The sequence below is a fragment of the Cynocephalus volans genome, chromosome 6 (genome assembly GCF_027409185.1).
Source record: "Cynocephalus volans isolate mCynVol1 chromosome 6, mCynVol1.pri, whole genome shotgun sequence".
Classification (NCBI taxonomy): domain Eukaryota; kingdom Metazoa; phylum Chordata; class Mammalia; order Dermoptera; family Cynocephalidae; genus Cynocephalus; species Cynocephalus volans.
Genome location: NC_084465.1, coordinates 108165778 through 108181722, shown reverse-complemented (window position 1 = coordinate 108181722; position 15945 = coordinate 108165778). Strand labels below are relative to the sequence as shown.

The 15945-nt window shown below is 45.0% G+C and overlaps 1 protein-coding gene across 3 annotated transcripts in view; it reads left to right on the top strand.

Moving 5' to 3' along the window:
• The window catches only part of SNX29 (sorting nexin 29), a 573196-nt gene that overhangs the window by 345271 nt on the left and 211980 nt on the right, over positions 1–15945 (top strand). For all 3 annotated transcript variants that reach the window (XM_063099603.1, XM_063099601.1, XM_063099602.1), the window contains one exon: positions 14544–14660. In XM_063099603.1, coding sequence (XP_062955673.1) covers positions 14544–14660 — 117 coding nt within the window. The remainder of the gene's footprint in view (positions 1–14543; positions 14661–15945) is intronic.

Genomic DNA, 15945 nt, shown 5'->3' with positions numbered 1-15945 from the left:
TACTGTTTGGTTTCTTTGTTTGTTGGTTCCTTAGGTTGTAGATAGTGTTTTTGTTAGCTTGTTTTCTCTTCATGAATGCCATTTTTATTGTACTAGCGGGTTTAGATTTTTCTTAGGTTTTTATGGCAGTGGTAGTTATTTTTCAGGAACCAAACCCAGTACTCCCTTGAGGATTTCTTGTAAGGGTGGTCTTGTGGTAGTGAACTCCCGCAGTTTTTGTTTGTCTGAGAAATATACTATTTGCCCCTCATTTCGGAAGGATAGCCTTGCAGGGTAGAGTATTCTTGGCTGGCAATCTTTGTCTTTTAGTATTTTGAAAATATCATCCCATTCCTTTCTAGCTTTTAGGGTTTGTGATGAAAAGTCTGATGTTAACCTGATTGGGGCTCCCTTATAGGTGATTTGACGCTTCTCTCTTGCAGCTTTTAAGATTCTCTCTTTGTCTCTGAGTTTTGCCAATTTGACTATGACATGTCTTGGAGAAGGCCTTTTTGGGTTGAATACGTTTGGAGATCGTTGAGCTTCCTGGATCTGAAGATCTGTGATTTTTCCTATACCTGGGAAGTTTTCTGCCACTATTTTTTTGAATATGTTTTCAATGGAATCTCCATTTTCCTCCCCTTCTGGAATACCCATGACTCGGATATTTGAGCGCTTGAGGTTGTCTGATATCTCTCTCAGATTTTCTTCCATGTCCTTGATTCTTTTTGCTTTCTTTTTGTCTGCTTGTGTTATTTCAAACAGCCCATCTTCAAGTTCAGAGGTTCTCTCTTCAACTTCGACAAGCCTGCTGGTTAAACTCTCCGTTGTGTTTTTTATTTCGCTGAATAACTTCTTCAGTTCAGCAAGTTCTGCTACATTTTTTTTCAGGACATTGATTTCCTTGTATATTTCCTCTTTCAGATCCTGTATACTTTTCCTCATTTCATCATGATGTCTAGCTGAGTTTTCTTGTATCTCATTCAGTTTCCTTAGAATTATCACTCGAAATTCCTTGTCAGTTATTTCAAGGGCTTCTTGTTCTATAGGATCTAGGGTATGAGATTTATTAACTTTTGGTGGTGTACTTTCTTGATTTTTTGTATTTCTGGTGTCTTTTTTTTGGTGTTTATTCATTGTTGCAGGGGGTTTCACAGTCTACCGGTTTAAGACTAATGACTAATAGGATGTTGCTGTGGTTGCCAATTTGGTATGGCTCCCACCGTGACTGCTCAGTTGGCCTCTAGTGTCTTGTGTGTGTGGTTGCCTCGGGTCTTGGGCTTCTCCGGGGATCCACCTTTCTGGTCAGCTTGGACTCTGCTGGGCTGGTGGATCACGTACTACAGGGTGTGTGATCTCTGTTGAGCTTTCACTTCCTGTGCAGGACTTCTCCCCGTTCCGTGTGCTCTGGCCCAGGCTGTTAGATCGTGCAGTGGCGACCCCACCGGGTGTGTGGTTTCTGTCGAGTCTCCGCCTCCTGGCCGCACGTCTCCCCCCTCTGTGCACACTGTGCTGGGCTGGGGCGTGTCTTCTGCACCCCTCGTCTATCAGCTGGGCCTTCAAGACCCTGCTCAGCACCGCCTCGCCCAGGAAGTCTACCAGGTTTCTGCTAGGCACAGACGACCGGTCTCTCTGGGTGCCTTTGTAGCACTGTGTAGATCTTTCTCGGGTCTTGTTCACCTTTGTATCCCCCCAGTATAAACCGAGTCTAGTGCCCGCCTGCAGCCTGCTCTCCGGCAGGTTCAAGCGGACCTGGGAACTCTCCTACCGCACTATTCCCAACCAGAAATTCGTTAGGCTTTTTTCCAAACTGGTGGTCGCAGAGATGGTATCTGCCTCCCAGTAACAGGAAGTTTACCGGGGCCGGAGTCCAGGGTGTGGTGGAGTGACAGTCGGCCCGCCCGTACTTCCTAGCCCTCCCAAAACTGGTCGGGACGCCCCACACCCCCAGTCCTGCCAGAGAACCGCGGAGGGAGTGGGAGAGGAGGTCGGCCCGCAGGGTCCGGAAAGCCCCGCGCCAGGCCAAGCAAATGGGCTCAGTGATGGCCGAGCAGGGCGGAGCTGCCCGCACCTGGGAAAATGGAGGCAGCACCGGGGCAGTGAGTGGCCTGGTGGTGCAGGCGGAAGCTGCGTGGGCATTCACCCCCCGAACAGAGCTGTGCCAGGGATCACTCACAGTGCTGTGCCAGGTCGGGCGCTCGCTCTGTCTCTGGTTTGTTGCCTTCCGTGTTCTCGGCGCTGCCGCCTCGGGCTGTTCAGTCGCGGCGCCGCTCGGGCGCTCCCAGGAATCTTCTTTAATGCCGGCCTGAAACCTCGAATCCTGAATAGGGCAGCTGGCCGCCTTCAGTGCGGCCCCAGCCTCCGGGATCCTGGCTGCATCCACAGCCGCCCTGGCGCCGTGTTCCCTGTTTCAAGACTCACTTTTGCAGCTAAGAATCAGTTCTTTTCCTGCTCCACACTTCAAAGCTGTTGCCTGTAAATGAGGCAGCCTCTCCTGCCGGGGGCAAAGTGGCGTTGAGCCCCCACGACCGGCCAGCAGCAGCGGTCCTCCCTTAAGAGATGGCCAGAGGAAGGTCCACAAGTTTCCCAGCTGCCTGAGGCCCAGTGGCCACCTTTTCCACCTCAGCTACTCCGCGCCAGCCGCCGCAGCCGCCGCAGCCGCCGCCATCTTGAAACTCCCCTCGAACCTGAGAATTTTTAGATAACGAAGATGAGTTTCTAAAGGAGGAACTATGCTATGGGTAGGCCTCGTAAGGCTGTTGTAAGGGCAGTGCTTAGAACTGGGTCTGGCATACAGCAGGTGCTCAGTGTTTGTTCTTAATGATGACGGCCTCCCTTCCTCCTCCTCAGCTGCCTTCCCGTCAGGCTGGAGAAGGCTTTCTGTACTGGGCAGGCAGCTGAAGCCAATGCTGAGCTGCCATCCAACTCAGAGATCCTTGGAAATCGATAACCGTCCTCGGTGAGCAAGCCTGTAACAGCAGTGCTTTTGAAAGGAGAGGCCAGTAGAGCCTTTTAAAGTAATTCTTGACCCATTTTCACAGTCCCAGCCGAGCACCGTGGTTTGTGCTTCTAGTGGGTTATAATTACAACCATTGTGTGATGCCAGGTAAACTACATTATATGCTTTGTTAACAGACAGGAGCCTTTGCCCCTTCTCCTCCACTGACCCTCCCATAATTAGTCCAGTAGAAATAAGCCCTGGAAGTGTCTGCTGACATAGGTAGCATTGGCAGCAATCCCAAGTAAGACTTGTGGAGTTGGGTGAGATCCTCTGCTCCTTGCCAGGGCTTTGAACTGCCCAGGAGACGGCGCTGTCTGCTGGTGTGCATGAAGGCCGACTGTGGCAGTGCCATACCTCCTTCTGTGGGAGATTCGTGTAACATGTAGAGCATGGCTCTGGGCATCAGCTATTACAGTCATCTCCCTGTGACCAAGGGCAAGTGCTCTAGCCCCTGTGGACCTCAGTGTCCTCTCCTGTAGAATGGGAGCAACATTTAGCATCTAGCATAATGGCTAAGGTCTGTGTGTGTAGTTTGGGCAGGTTGTACGCTGCACAGTGGTGTGTGGCTCTGGGGCACCAGTGGGAGCTGAGTCTTGCTGTGTCCCCACTCACCAAACCCAGGCCCCATGAGGCTGTGGCCACTCGGAGGGCTTGCCTTTTTCTTATTTGCATGAAAGAGCCTTTATACCGCCTTTATGTTGAGCTTGATGTGCTTGATACATAGTAAGTACTCAGAGAACAGCAACTGTTGCTGCTATTATTGAGGAATCATTTATGAAGAAGATGGATGAATGGATTGAAGGAGTTGGGGAAGGAGGTAAACTGATATTTGAGTTAAGCTTTGAAGAGTAGATAGGATTTTAGGAGGCGTGTGTGGGAAGGAGGCAAGTTGCCGGTGTATTCTCATTTTTTTAGTGTCGGTCCTTCCCCTGAAATGTCTCCTCCCCTGTCCTCCATCCCTCCCTTCTCTTCCATCCCTCCCCTGCACCCACTGATTCTGTGCTATGTCAAGTAAACGAGTGAGTGGGAAGCCATTGAAGGATTTTTTTTTTAACCAAATGAAAGTTCTATTTGATTTGATTTTTTAAAAATTTATAAAAAGTCTTCTTGTATATTGACAATTTATAATTGTATATATTTATGGGGTGCAAAATGATGTTATGATTTATGAATACAATGTGGAGTAATTTAATGAGCTAATTAACATATCCTTCACTACAAATACACATCGTTTTTTTGTAGTGAGAACATTTGAAATTTATTCCCTTAGCAATTTTGAAATGTACACTATTATTAAATGTGTTCACCACACTGTGCAATAGATCTCAAAAACAAACAAAAAAACTACCTTATTCCTCTTGTCTGAGACTTTGTATCGTTTGACCATCATTTCCCCATTGTCCCCATCCCCAGCCTGTGTCACCACCATTCTGTTCTATGCTTCTATGAGTCTGACTGTTTTAGATTCTAATATAAGTGAGGACATGTGGTATTTGTCTTTCTGTGCCTGGCTTCTTTCACTTAGCAGACTATTCTCCAATTCATTGAAGGATTTTTTTTAAATGACTTTGGATTATGGTGAAATTTGAATGTAGACAGGATAGTCTAATGTACCTGTGGGTGTGTCCATTTCAGCCCCAGCAATCATCAACCCAAGACCAGTCCTGCTACCCCAGTCTCCCCAGTATTATTTCATGTAATTTTTTTGGTCAACATCATTGAAGGGTTTTAAGCAGAGAAAGGACACGATCCAGTTTGAGTTTAAGGAGGGCCATTTGAGCGTCAGCGGGGGAGGGGGGGGCAGGGAGGCAGCAAGAAGGCTGTGGTGTTTTTCTAGGTGGGAGAATGGGTCATTTCCAAACCAAGATTTGGCAGCAGGCATGGAGGATGGGTCAGATCTGAGAGAGATTAATGATGTAGGTTCCACAGGACCAGTGACACTGGATGTTTCCAGTGGTGCCTGTTTAGTGGATAAGAAGGCTACCATTTATGGAGTACTTCGTGATGCCAACCCCTAAGTTAAGCACTTCATATGTATTAACTTATTTAATCTCACAAAAGCCCTGTGAAGTTTGCATTGTTATTAATGCAGTTTTGTGGATAAGAAACTGAGGCCCAGAGAGGTGAAAATAAATTGCCCAAAGTCATATCTAGGAAGGGGGAAGGTGTGTTTTAATCTCAGGCTGCCTGGCCTTAACCACTATGCTGTGCGACCTCTCCTGGTAATGTGCTAACAGGACAGGTGAGAATTGATGGGAACCTGCTTAGAAACCCTCACAGCTGCATAAATGCCCCTCGCATTGTTCTTAGGTGAATGCATCTTTCAGCAGAGGGCTGGAACTCATGGTTTTGCTTTTGCTCTTTTTTTTCTCCTGTCTTTTCTCATGTGTCTCAAACAACCACCAAGAAGGTGCTGGCTGCTATTTTAATGTTGTCATTTCTGTATATTCTGCCTCTGTGCTCTAAGGGCCATTAGTAAGAAGCAGGAGGAAAGAGGTGTTGCCTGGGCTGTTAGCAGATGCTGCTCTGTTCGGCCTTCCTCCACAGTGAGCTTGTGTATTCTCTGAAAAGCCACGTCAGGAGAAATGAGGACCAGCATTCGGGGCTGGCAGAGCTGGAACAGTTACCTAAACATCTGTTTCTCAGAGGCCTCCCGTTATTAATTGAGCTGTTGTTAGTGCTGGCTGTTTTCCCCCATTAAGCTGTAATCCCAGCCAAATGTTTTTAAGTATTACCTCTCTTAAGCGCAGTGTTCTGAGCACAGAGGGGCTTGTTACAGACACTAAGGGAGTCTTTTAAATGTGAAGTCATCACCAGGTTTACTTACAAGCCTCTATTTATGTTAGTGGCTCTGCAGGCAGAGCCCACACAGCACTATCTCGGTGGCTCCTCAGGATGGCTCTGCCTCGTAGCTTTGGCTGAGCTTGTCGCTTGGGGGCTTTCTGATGTGATGTGGAGGATGATCTGTGCTGAAATATCAGAGCTCCTGCCTCATCAGGGCAAGCCTGAACAACCTCCTGGGGTCAGTCCTACACACAGCAGAACCAAAGCAAAAGGTGGACTAGAAGGAAGAAAGAAACTGGAGAGATTCAAAAGATGGGAGGCACAGGACTGTGAGCTCTGGAGACAGACTGCCCCCCTCCTTGCAGACTGCATGACTTTGAACATTCACCCCACCTCTCTGAGCCTTGGTTTTCCTCATGTGTAAATGGGGAAAATATCCACCTCCCAGGCTTGTAGTGTGCACACATGTGTAAAGCCCTTAGAACACTGTCTGACCCATAGAAAGTGCTCGTTATATTATATATATGCCGTTCACTGTGGCAGGTACTGGGTAACCACCTGAACTCTGTGATTCCTTGTACCTTATGACAAACCTGTACAGGTGACAGTATCCCCATGTTACAAGTAAGATACAAGTTGAGTATCCTTTATCCAAAATGCTTGGGACCACAAGTGTTTCAGAGTTCAGATTTTTTTGGAATATTTGCAGAATACATACCAGTTGAACATCCCTCATCTGAAAATCCAAAATGCTCCAATGAGCATTTCCTTCGAGCATCTGCTGGCACTCATAAAGTTTCCGATTTAGGAGCATTTGGATTTTGGATTTCGGATTAGGAATACTCAACCTATACCAAGAATCACCAATGTGTAATTATTTACCGAAGGTCATGCAGCAGTGAGTAGTCAGGACCTGGATTTGACCTCCTTGTGCCTTGAGTTTCTTATAACCCATTCGAGTCTCCCCTCCTCGGAAGGCTTCTTGATCTGGAACATCCAGAAGTGATATCTGACAGTCTCTCAAAATGTCCTCATGTTGGGATTTTCATTTAAAAACTAGTTTCCCAAATGCCTTCACAGGAAGCAAGAACCACTTTGGGAAAGGCTCATCCTGGCTGCTGGGGAGCTCCCAGAATCTTCTCTGGGAGTCTTCTTTGGGCCCAGGGTTTCACAGTAGGCTCCGCCTTTGCCAGGGTTCTTGCTTACTCTGCGTGCTCCTTCCCTAACTGCTAGGGTCCTTGGTCTCAGGATGCTCAGAGGGCAGTGGGTGCTGCCAGAGCCCAGGTCGTCTTCTCCCTCTGCCTGCTGATGACGGCCATTCACGGCAGGGTTGGCGGTGCCTTTTCCTGGGCTACAGGCATGTGTATGTGCGTGTGTGCATGCACATGTATGCCTTACTTTTGCTGATGCTCTCAGTCCTTTTTCTCGGGTTTGTCACCTCTCCCCCATCCTCTGCTTTTCCGATGGTATCATGAGACACCAGCTCAGCATCATGGTGATGGTGTGTGCTGAGGGGACAGGATAGAGGAGTGTTGCCAAGAACATGGACTCAGGAATCTGAATGCTAGTTCTGCTGCTTGCTTCCCGTGTGGCCTTGGGCAAGTTGCTTACTCTTTCTGTGCCTCAGTTTCCTCAGCTGCAAAACTAGGGACAGTAACAGCACTTACCTGCTTGGGGAACAGTAGGATTCAGATGAAGTACTGAACGGAGAGTACGTGGAACATTCTTGGTGCAGAGTGAACGCTTCCTGAGGCTGCCCCCCCACCCCCCGTCACCATTGCCCCTTAGGTGGAGGGAGAAACTCAGTGTACAACATACTTACCCAGTTCTCATCTCCTTTGAGGGTCTAATGGCCCCCAGTGGAGGAGCAGAAAGTGCTGGATTTAAAAGCAGAAAACCTGGTCCCCAGGTGTGGCCCTGTTAGAGAATAAGCTGTATGGCCTTAGGTCACTTGCCTTCCTGAGCTCTCAAGGGGGAGCAGTATTTCTCTTCCTCAGCTATTTATTTGTTGCCTAAAGGGCCACGTGACTGAAAGAGCATGGGCTTTGGAGCTTTACTAACTGGGATTCAGATATCACCGTCACTCATGATCCCTGGACTGTTACTCAGTCCCGAGCCTCACCTTCTTCCTCTGGTAGACAGGTATGATAAGGTAACTGTGCAGAAGGTTCCACAGTGTGGAGTCGAAGAGAGTGATGGCAACTATAATTTCTTGAGGACTCTCTGTGTCCTGAGCTAGGTCTGGACACACATTATTTCAGTTAACGTTCCCTATTTTAGTTTTCAAGGCTAAATTGACACTGCAAGAAAACAATGTAAATGCAGCTAAAAGAATGACAGATGTTGATAATAATCATTTTGTCATATTTTTCTTTTCAATTCTCTTAAATTTTTTCCAAAGATGTCTATATTTTGGTTTTCTTTTTTCATCCTTACTGTCTATCTGTATTAATCTGTTTCTGTTGCTTATAACAGAAAAACCTGAACTGGGTGATTTATAAGAAAACAAAATTTATTGCTTCCAGTTCAGAGACTGGGAAGTCCAAAGTCCAGCGGAACAGCTCATGAGGGCCTTGGTGGTGGCAACAGTGACCCCGGGGTCTCACATGGCCGAAAATGGCAGGGCAGAGAGAGAGAGCTCCTCATGCACTCTCCTTTTCAAAGCCCTCAGAACCACGCCCCTGATTACCATGTTCAATCCATTCTTTAGTCATGGTCTGCATAATCTAATCACCTCTTCAAGGTCCCACCTTTCAGTCACCATAACAGTATTTCCCACCTTCTTAACAGTCACAGTGGGGATCAAGCTACTAATACATAAAACTTGGGACACAATCCATATCACTGTCCTTACTATTCATCATTGTTTTTCATAATAATTAATGCAGGATGTTACTTCAAACACAGCATATGTGTTATATACATAAGTGCTTTCAAACTGTGAAGAACCTCTTTTTTAAAAAAAATTTGCAATTCATTGCAGACTGATACTTTTGTTTAAAAAAAAAGCCTAGTAGAAGTGTGAAATTCCTGGGTTTTATAGTAAAATGAAATCGCTTTAAACATTTCTAAATGCTTACTTTCAATTTCTGCTCTTCTCTTAGACTGGTAGCAGACAGTTCCCATACCGGTACCAGTTCGTGGGCCACCTGTCACTCAGCACTATTGTAGACTCATTTGCTGTGCTGTTACTGATAGTCACAGCCCTGCACATGACAGTTACTGCCATCTCTTGTTGGCAGGCAGGGGTCATGCAGTTTTTCTCTTGCTCGTGGCTTTGTTCATATCAGTGAGAGTTTGGAGGTCGACAGCTGGCAAGTGGAAGAGCTTCTGCGTCACCCCTGTTGTATAAAGGATGAGCTGAAAAGCTGTGTTTCTACTGCTAGGGAATGGCCCAACTGCAATTCAAGGCTAAGTCTGAAATGCCTCCCCTTTGTCTTGCCAGTGGTTGCCAATCCTCATGGATTATGACAGTCACTGGGGCCTTTAAAAAGTATTTCTTTAGATTCATCTCCCCGAGTCCACTGAACTGGAATTTCTGAGGCCCCCAAATCTCCTTTTTTCAGAAGCCCTCCAAGTGACTAATCAACTTGAGTTGGGAGCCTCTGGTCCATACCATGTTACTTCCCTCTACTTGGCAGGACACATTTATCTTTCTTAAACACTAAAGGGCTCAGCTTTCTACCACACCCCAAGATGGGGTGCAAAGAGCACAGATAGTAGGGCTATCTGGACATAGGTTCCAATCCCCGCTCTGTCACTTTCTGACCCTGACACCTTAGACTTATAACCTAACCTTTCTGAGCCTCAGTAGCCTCTTCTGTAAAGAATGTGTGTCCTCCCTCCTCCTGCAGGAAGTTTGCAAGGATTACATGAGCTGGTGTACCTAATGCCTATAAGAGGCCTGGCATGTAGTTAGCGCTCAAAAGTGTGTTAAGGCAAAGTGGGCACTGGCTGGGTTCATTTTTAACTAGGCAGGTGCAATATAGTCATCACAGGAAGAAGTTTCAGATCCCTCCCCACAGCCAGTGTAAACAGGGCCAAAACACGGTTTGTGAGTTTTATGAAACTTAGATTCTGAAGCATCTCAGTGAACATTCTTGGGGAGTTTGGGTATGTGACCAAAAGAGCCTCAGCTGCTATTGAAATTTTGGGGTGCTGTCTTGATCTAATTAATCAAGAAATGTCTAATTTGTTAGCTGAAGGAGGATGAAGCATGATTTACTTGAATGTGATTAGATAGAACATTCTGATATGAAAGGAAATGCCAGAGGCGTTTGTTTTTTTTTTAAATTTATAATCTTTTCGTGATTTGGCAGGTAATTATGATAATTTCTGGGATTTTCACAGACTTAAAAGCTTTTTCACAGCCACATTATTTTTGGAGATCATTTTCTCTTATACTCCACCTGGAAAGAATTACTCAGTCTCCTGAAGCCCTAAAAGACATCATCTTCCAAAGCCTGACTTAAATGTCACCTTCTTGATGACATTTCCCCCCATCTTTTAGTCCAAGACTACAAAATAGATGTCATCTTGAAGGCTAGTACACTGTTTGATTGGTTATGGCTGCCTAAGAGTTTTCTCAAGGAAGGGGTGCAGTGATTGATTAGTGCTCTCTGCCGCAAGGGAGTCTGTAGGAGAGAGTAGCAGAATCCTGGGATATTCAACCAGTCACTTTTGGATAGGCTTTTGGCAGGTTCCAGCCATTTGGACCTAAACTCGTGCTTTGAGCTCATATGCAAGTAGAGAGGAAGGATAAGTGCCCAGCAGTGATTTGCAAGCCAAAGGCGAGTAGTTTTAAAAATTTGATAGATGTTGCCAAACAGCCTTGTTACTCAAACTTCTCAAATCTGCTTACCTTCTCTCCAGCCTGAAGGATGAAACCCAAATGGTGATTTTGCCTTTACACCTGATTGACTAAGTTGTGTTCCTTCCAGGCATGACTTAGGGACCACAGGTTTTACTAACCAGGTGTTCTCTTTGGGCATTTAAGAGGATCCAGGCTCCATTCCTGATCCTAGGCCCACGTTGGGCTGCATTTGGAGTTGCATCAGCCTTGGTTACTGTCTCTGCACCTGGTACTTGCTTTTGATTTGTTACTGTCATTAGTGTTGTCAGATGGCACCTCCTCCTTAACTGCCTTCAATTTATTTCCATGGACTATAATAACTGAGAGTAGAAAGAAACATGTCAGACTCCCAAAGTGGCATGAGCATTGATGGCTCCAGAACACAGCAAGTGCCTAGTGGGGATTTAGGGCATAGATCTGCCATGGGAGGATACCTGGCATGTACCGAGGCCCATTAGGTAAGTGACTCCTGAATGTTGTCTCTCGGAGAGGTCTTCCCTGACACTCTGTCTTCCCTTCAAGTTGCTCTATCATAGTTTGACCAAATGTCAAAGGATATGAACTGTGTGACTCCCCTGTCCCCATCAGTACCCAGTGCCATGCCTGGCAGATGGTTAGCGGCTCTGTGATGTCTCACTTTGGGGTAGAATGAGTCTTTGCTCACAGCTGTCTAAGCTCCTTGGCATGGCTCATTGTGGTCCTTTTCCATATGGTCTCTGGAGACCCACCTATCTGTTGCCTCCATGTCTCCTTACATGATTCAATATCATGTAAAACTGGCTCTTGTTCACTGAGCACTTGCCATGCCCCAGACATGCTGCCAGGCCTGCTCAGTAAAGCATCTCATGTCATCTGCACAGTGGCCCGGTCAGGTGGGTATGGTTTTTAATCCGCATTTTATATCTTTTTTTTTGGTGGCTGGCCAGTATGGGGAACTGAACCCTTGACCTTGGTGTTACAAGATTATTCTCTAACCAACTGAGCTAACTGGCCAGCCCCCAGGCTGCTGGAGATGAAATGTCTTTAAAGGCGAAAAGGTGTGAAGGTGGGCACCAGAGCGCACTGTCAATAACTGATCCCGCCCAGGCCTGTCTTGCACCTAAGCCTGAGACCTTAACCCCCTCTCTCAGCTGCCTCCCTGCCAACTTCTGGTGCCCACCTTTGTACCTGCAGCTTCTTCTGCTAGACATACCTCCTAGAGCTCAGCGTGTTTATAGGACAGAGAAGACCTGTGGGGTTGAGTGATGTTAGTGAGACTCCAAGAGGGAGAGATGGGGTTGGACAGAGGCTGGGGCCACAGCTTGAAGGAGGCTGGATTTTATCCTCAGGGCAGTGGAAGCACTGAAGGTATTAAACAGCAGGTGACGATAGCAGATGTTACTTTGGGAAGATGACTCTGCCTGCTTGGGGCAGGATGGACTGCTGGGTATCTCTTCTCTCCCTATCCTGTTCTTTGCCATTCTCCTTAGCTATTGAAAATAAGAAGGTCAGATGAGACCTGTAAGTGCCCTCAAAGCCTAATGAAAATTCCAAGAAGAAGCACTGGTGGTGCAGCCTACTTTTATTTTTATGATAATGGGAGCTGTTTGTGATCTCACATTCCTCTTCTGAGGCTGTCTCTGAGTCTTGAATTTGTTTCTAGTTAAACTAGAATTTGGAAATAATTATTCGAGGAACAGTAAGCTCAGTGTGGTTTATGTAAGATGCAAGCTGTTTATATCAATGACTGTTTATATATGTAGGGATATGTAATATAAAAATTTAGAGTTTTAGAGGTTAGCTGAGTAACAGTGAACATCATAGTTTTAATGGTTGCCGAAAATTATTTTGTCAAATTTTGTCTTTTTAGTTCCATTGTATTTTTTTTCTTCCCCCATTCCCTAGTGAAATAAAATGTTTCTCTGATGTGGTCAAGTCACTCTTCTGCTTGCAAAAGAGAGCCTGGGTTTTGACAGCTCCTGATAAATATTATGTGAAGCTGGAATGTATTGATGTTTTATGCATTTATGGAAAATTGTTGTAACACTCTGGCTCCCACTGTAAAACAAAACAAAAACAAAATGCAAAATCTGCTTTGCTTTGGAAATGACAGTGGCATTTATTTAAAGCCTCGCGTTTTGTGGGGGTACATTATCAGGTATTTAGCAGTAATATTGGCAGCTGTGTATTTCCCGCTTATTGTATGGTAAATTGATCCACAGCCCTGAGAAAGCTCATGGGAAGTTTATGTGGTTCGCATGTGGAGGATTCGCACAGGCATTACGTTAGCAATATTGTATTTGTTTGTTAAGAGCCAAAAGAAGATCAACTTTAAGCTTTTCTTTTACAAACGGAATAATGCAACTGGGGAATATTAATTTTAGGTCTGTACAAAGAAAAAAGCTGGTAAAAGGCTCAGTGTGACTTACTCTCCTTTTGTTAATTGCATGCTTCTTGCTGTCCCTTTTGTGCCATTTGCACTTAGTATTTCATACTGGTTTGCAAGAGATGGGCTCCTCAGGGGTAGAGGGGATGCCATTTGAGTGGCATTCACAGAGCAAGTTAATGGAAGCATCAAGATGACAATTAGGAACCTGATAAATTTTATGTTGATTACACAATGGCTCCCTTTTATTTCGGGTAAAGAATCTTAATTCGTGAAAGAGTCTAAGTGTTTTCTCTCACTAATAAATGAAGGAGTGCTCATTAGGAAACATAAGTAAGGAAAAGCAGAAAGTATGAGGAGAAAATCTACCCTTGGCTACTCCTGGTATCTGGGTACATTTCCTTATATGCCTTTTACCCTCTATATAAGGACAACAAAAAAGGAGGCTTCCATTTCATTCCTCCAGATGTACCAGGACTCAGGCTAGCAAACTTTTTCCCACAAAGCTTCTTCTTATATCCCTTCTGTATTCTGACAGTATCTTTTATGTCTCCTGTAAAGTACTTATGTGTTGCATATGGTATGGTTAGTACTTAGGTGAAGTCTGGGATACAGGAGAGGTGATCTCTTGGGGTGAGGGTCTGCTTGATCTTGCATTCTGGGGGTTTCTCTTTAAGAGGCTGCTTGCAAGATTCTTCATTCAGGATTCTTGGAGAGCATGGCAGAATTACATGTCACTTTTCTCTAAAATGTTTGAATAAACTGTAGTTGAGTAGTCTGTACATTGGTTATGGACTACCTTATAGCCACCTCTGTTTTTATTTATTTGGGATCAGCCAAGTGTATTGAATAATTCAATTTGGAAAAATTCCATGGCTCACGGCAGGCCTGACTGGATTGCATCTGGGTACAGTGGTAGGATCACAGCACATAGACAGAGCTCTGGAGTCGTCCTTGGTTAGCTGTATGACCTTGAACAAGCTCCTTAAACACCTTGGTACTGTTTCTCTTTCTGCCAGGTGGGAATAATAATATGGCCTCAGAGGTAGTGTGGTGAAGCCACAAGGAGTGCGTGGGAAGGATTTATCCTGACGCAGAATAAACAGTGACATTATCGCCACTGTCCTTAATAAGGCTCTGGTTCTGTTTTCAAACTTATCACAACCAAAGACCCGATGAACAGAGTGGTTGGAATTATTCTCCTTGTGCCATTAGCAGAGAAATTCTTGATGGGTACAATTCAGATTAGAACAAAAGATTTTCCTAGAAAAGTGTTCATCACAAGAATAAAAGCCTGAGATTCAAAAATGACCTGACACTGTCATATTCTGACCATAAACTGTGGCATGTTGACTCCAAAGTGTTAAGATCAAGCAAGTCAAAATGTGTTCATTTACAGGTGGATTTGCGTGGTGCATAGGTAAGCAGTGTCATCGAGTCCAGCTTCAACAACCTGCCTATGCCTTGCTGACAGGGCAGGAAGGAGGGTCCAGAGAGGGTGGGACATATCACTGGGGAGGGTCTGCCCCTGAGCCTCACGGTTTGGTGCTTGTGTGTTCCAGGTGGCAGAGATGCACGGTGAGCTGATCGAGTTCAACGAGCGCCTGCACAGGGCCCTGGTGGCCAAGGAAGCCCTCGTGTCCCAGATGAGGCAGGAGCTCATCGATCTCCGAGGGCCAGTGAGTACTCCCACCTGAAGATCTGGACCCTCCTGTCTGTCCACTCGGCCTCTGCTGCTTACAGCCCCACTGTCCCACTTGTTCATTGTTAGCAATGTCAAGGGTATAGAAAAGCAAGGAGACTAAAAGAGTGAGCATCTGTGTACCCACCATCCAGATTTTACCCACATTAATCTCTACCACGTTTGCTTTTGTTTGGATGGAAGGGGGGTAGAATGAATTTTTTTAAAGTTACAAATTCTATTAAGGAAACATTTCATGCTCCTCCCTCTAGTAATCCATATTCTGAAATTGGCATATAGCCTTCCCCTCCATAGTCTTACTACGCTTTATAACGCAGATAAATTTCCATGAGCAGTAAACAGTCTTGGATTTATGTTCTTAACTTTTACCTACATGATATTACTTGTACATATCTGTTTGCCACTTTTTTTTCTTTCTTGTTTTTAATTCGATGTTATGCTTTGAGGAGTATCCCACACTGATCTAGTATAGGATTTCTCAGACACGGCACCGTGGATATTATTTTGGGCCATACAGTTCTTTGTTGTGGGGGCTGTTCTGTGCATCATAGGACATCTAGTAGCATCTCTGGCTTTTACCACTTAGAGGCCAGTAACTTTACTCCCCCTGGTTGTGAGAACCACAAGTGTCTCTAGACATTGCCAGATGTGCCCCTGAGGACAAAATCACCTGGTTGAGAACCAGCTGATCTAGTTCATTCACTTTCTTGGCTTTATAGTTCTCTGTTGAAAGAAATATAACCACACTTTTTTATTCAATTGTGCGTTTGTAGACAGGTTGTTTGCAGTATTTTGCTATTGCAAACCATGATGCCATGAACGTTTTAACACATGTCCTTTTGTGCCTGTATATAATAACTTCATTTTAAAACTTCTTTGCTATGTAAAAGGCTCAGTATCCAAAGGCAGGCAGGTAAGGATAATGCACTTTCATGTGTCTGTCGTGAAGTTGAGCTATTATCAGTCTTGGCCAAGTTTGTCTCAAGTCAAATGCACCTGCTTCCTCCTTCTGTATTATTCTAATCAAATACTGGGTATTATTTCATCTATAGAGATCTTAGAATATATCTTTCTAATAATAGAAAACATAAGATATCATTATCAACCCTCCATTGCCAGTAATTCCTTTATATCATAAAATACCAGTCAACATTCAAATTTCCAATTGTCTCATAAGTTTTTATAGTTTTTTTTTTTTTTTGGATTCAGGATCCACATGAGGTTCACACATTATAATTGGTTATGTCTCTTCTGTTTCTTTT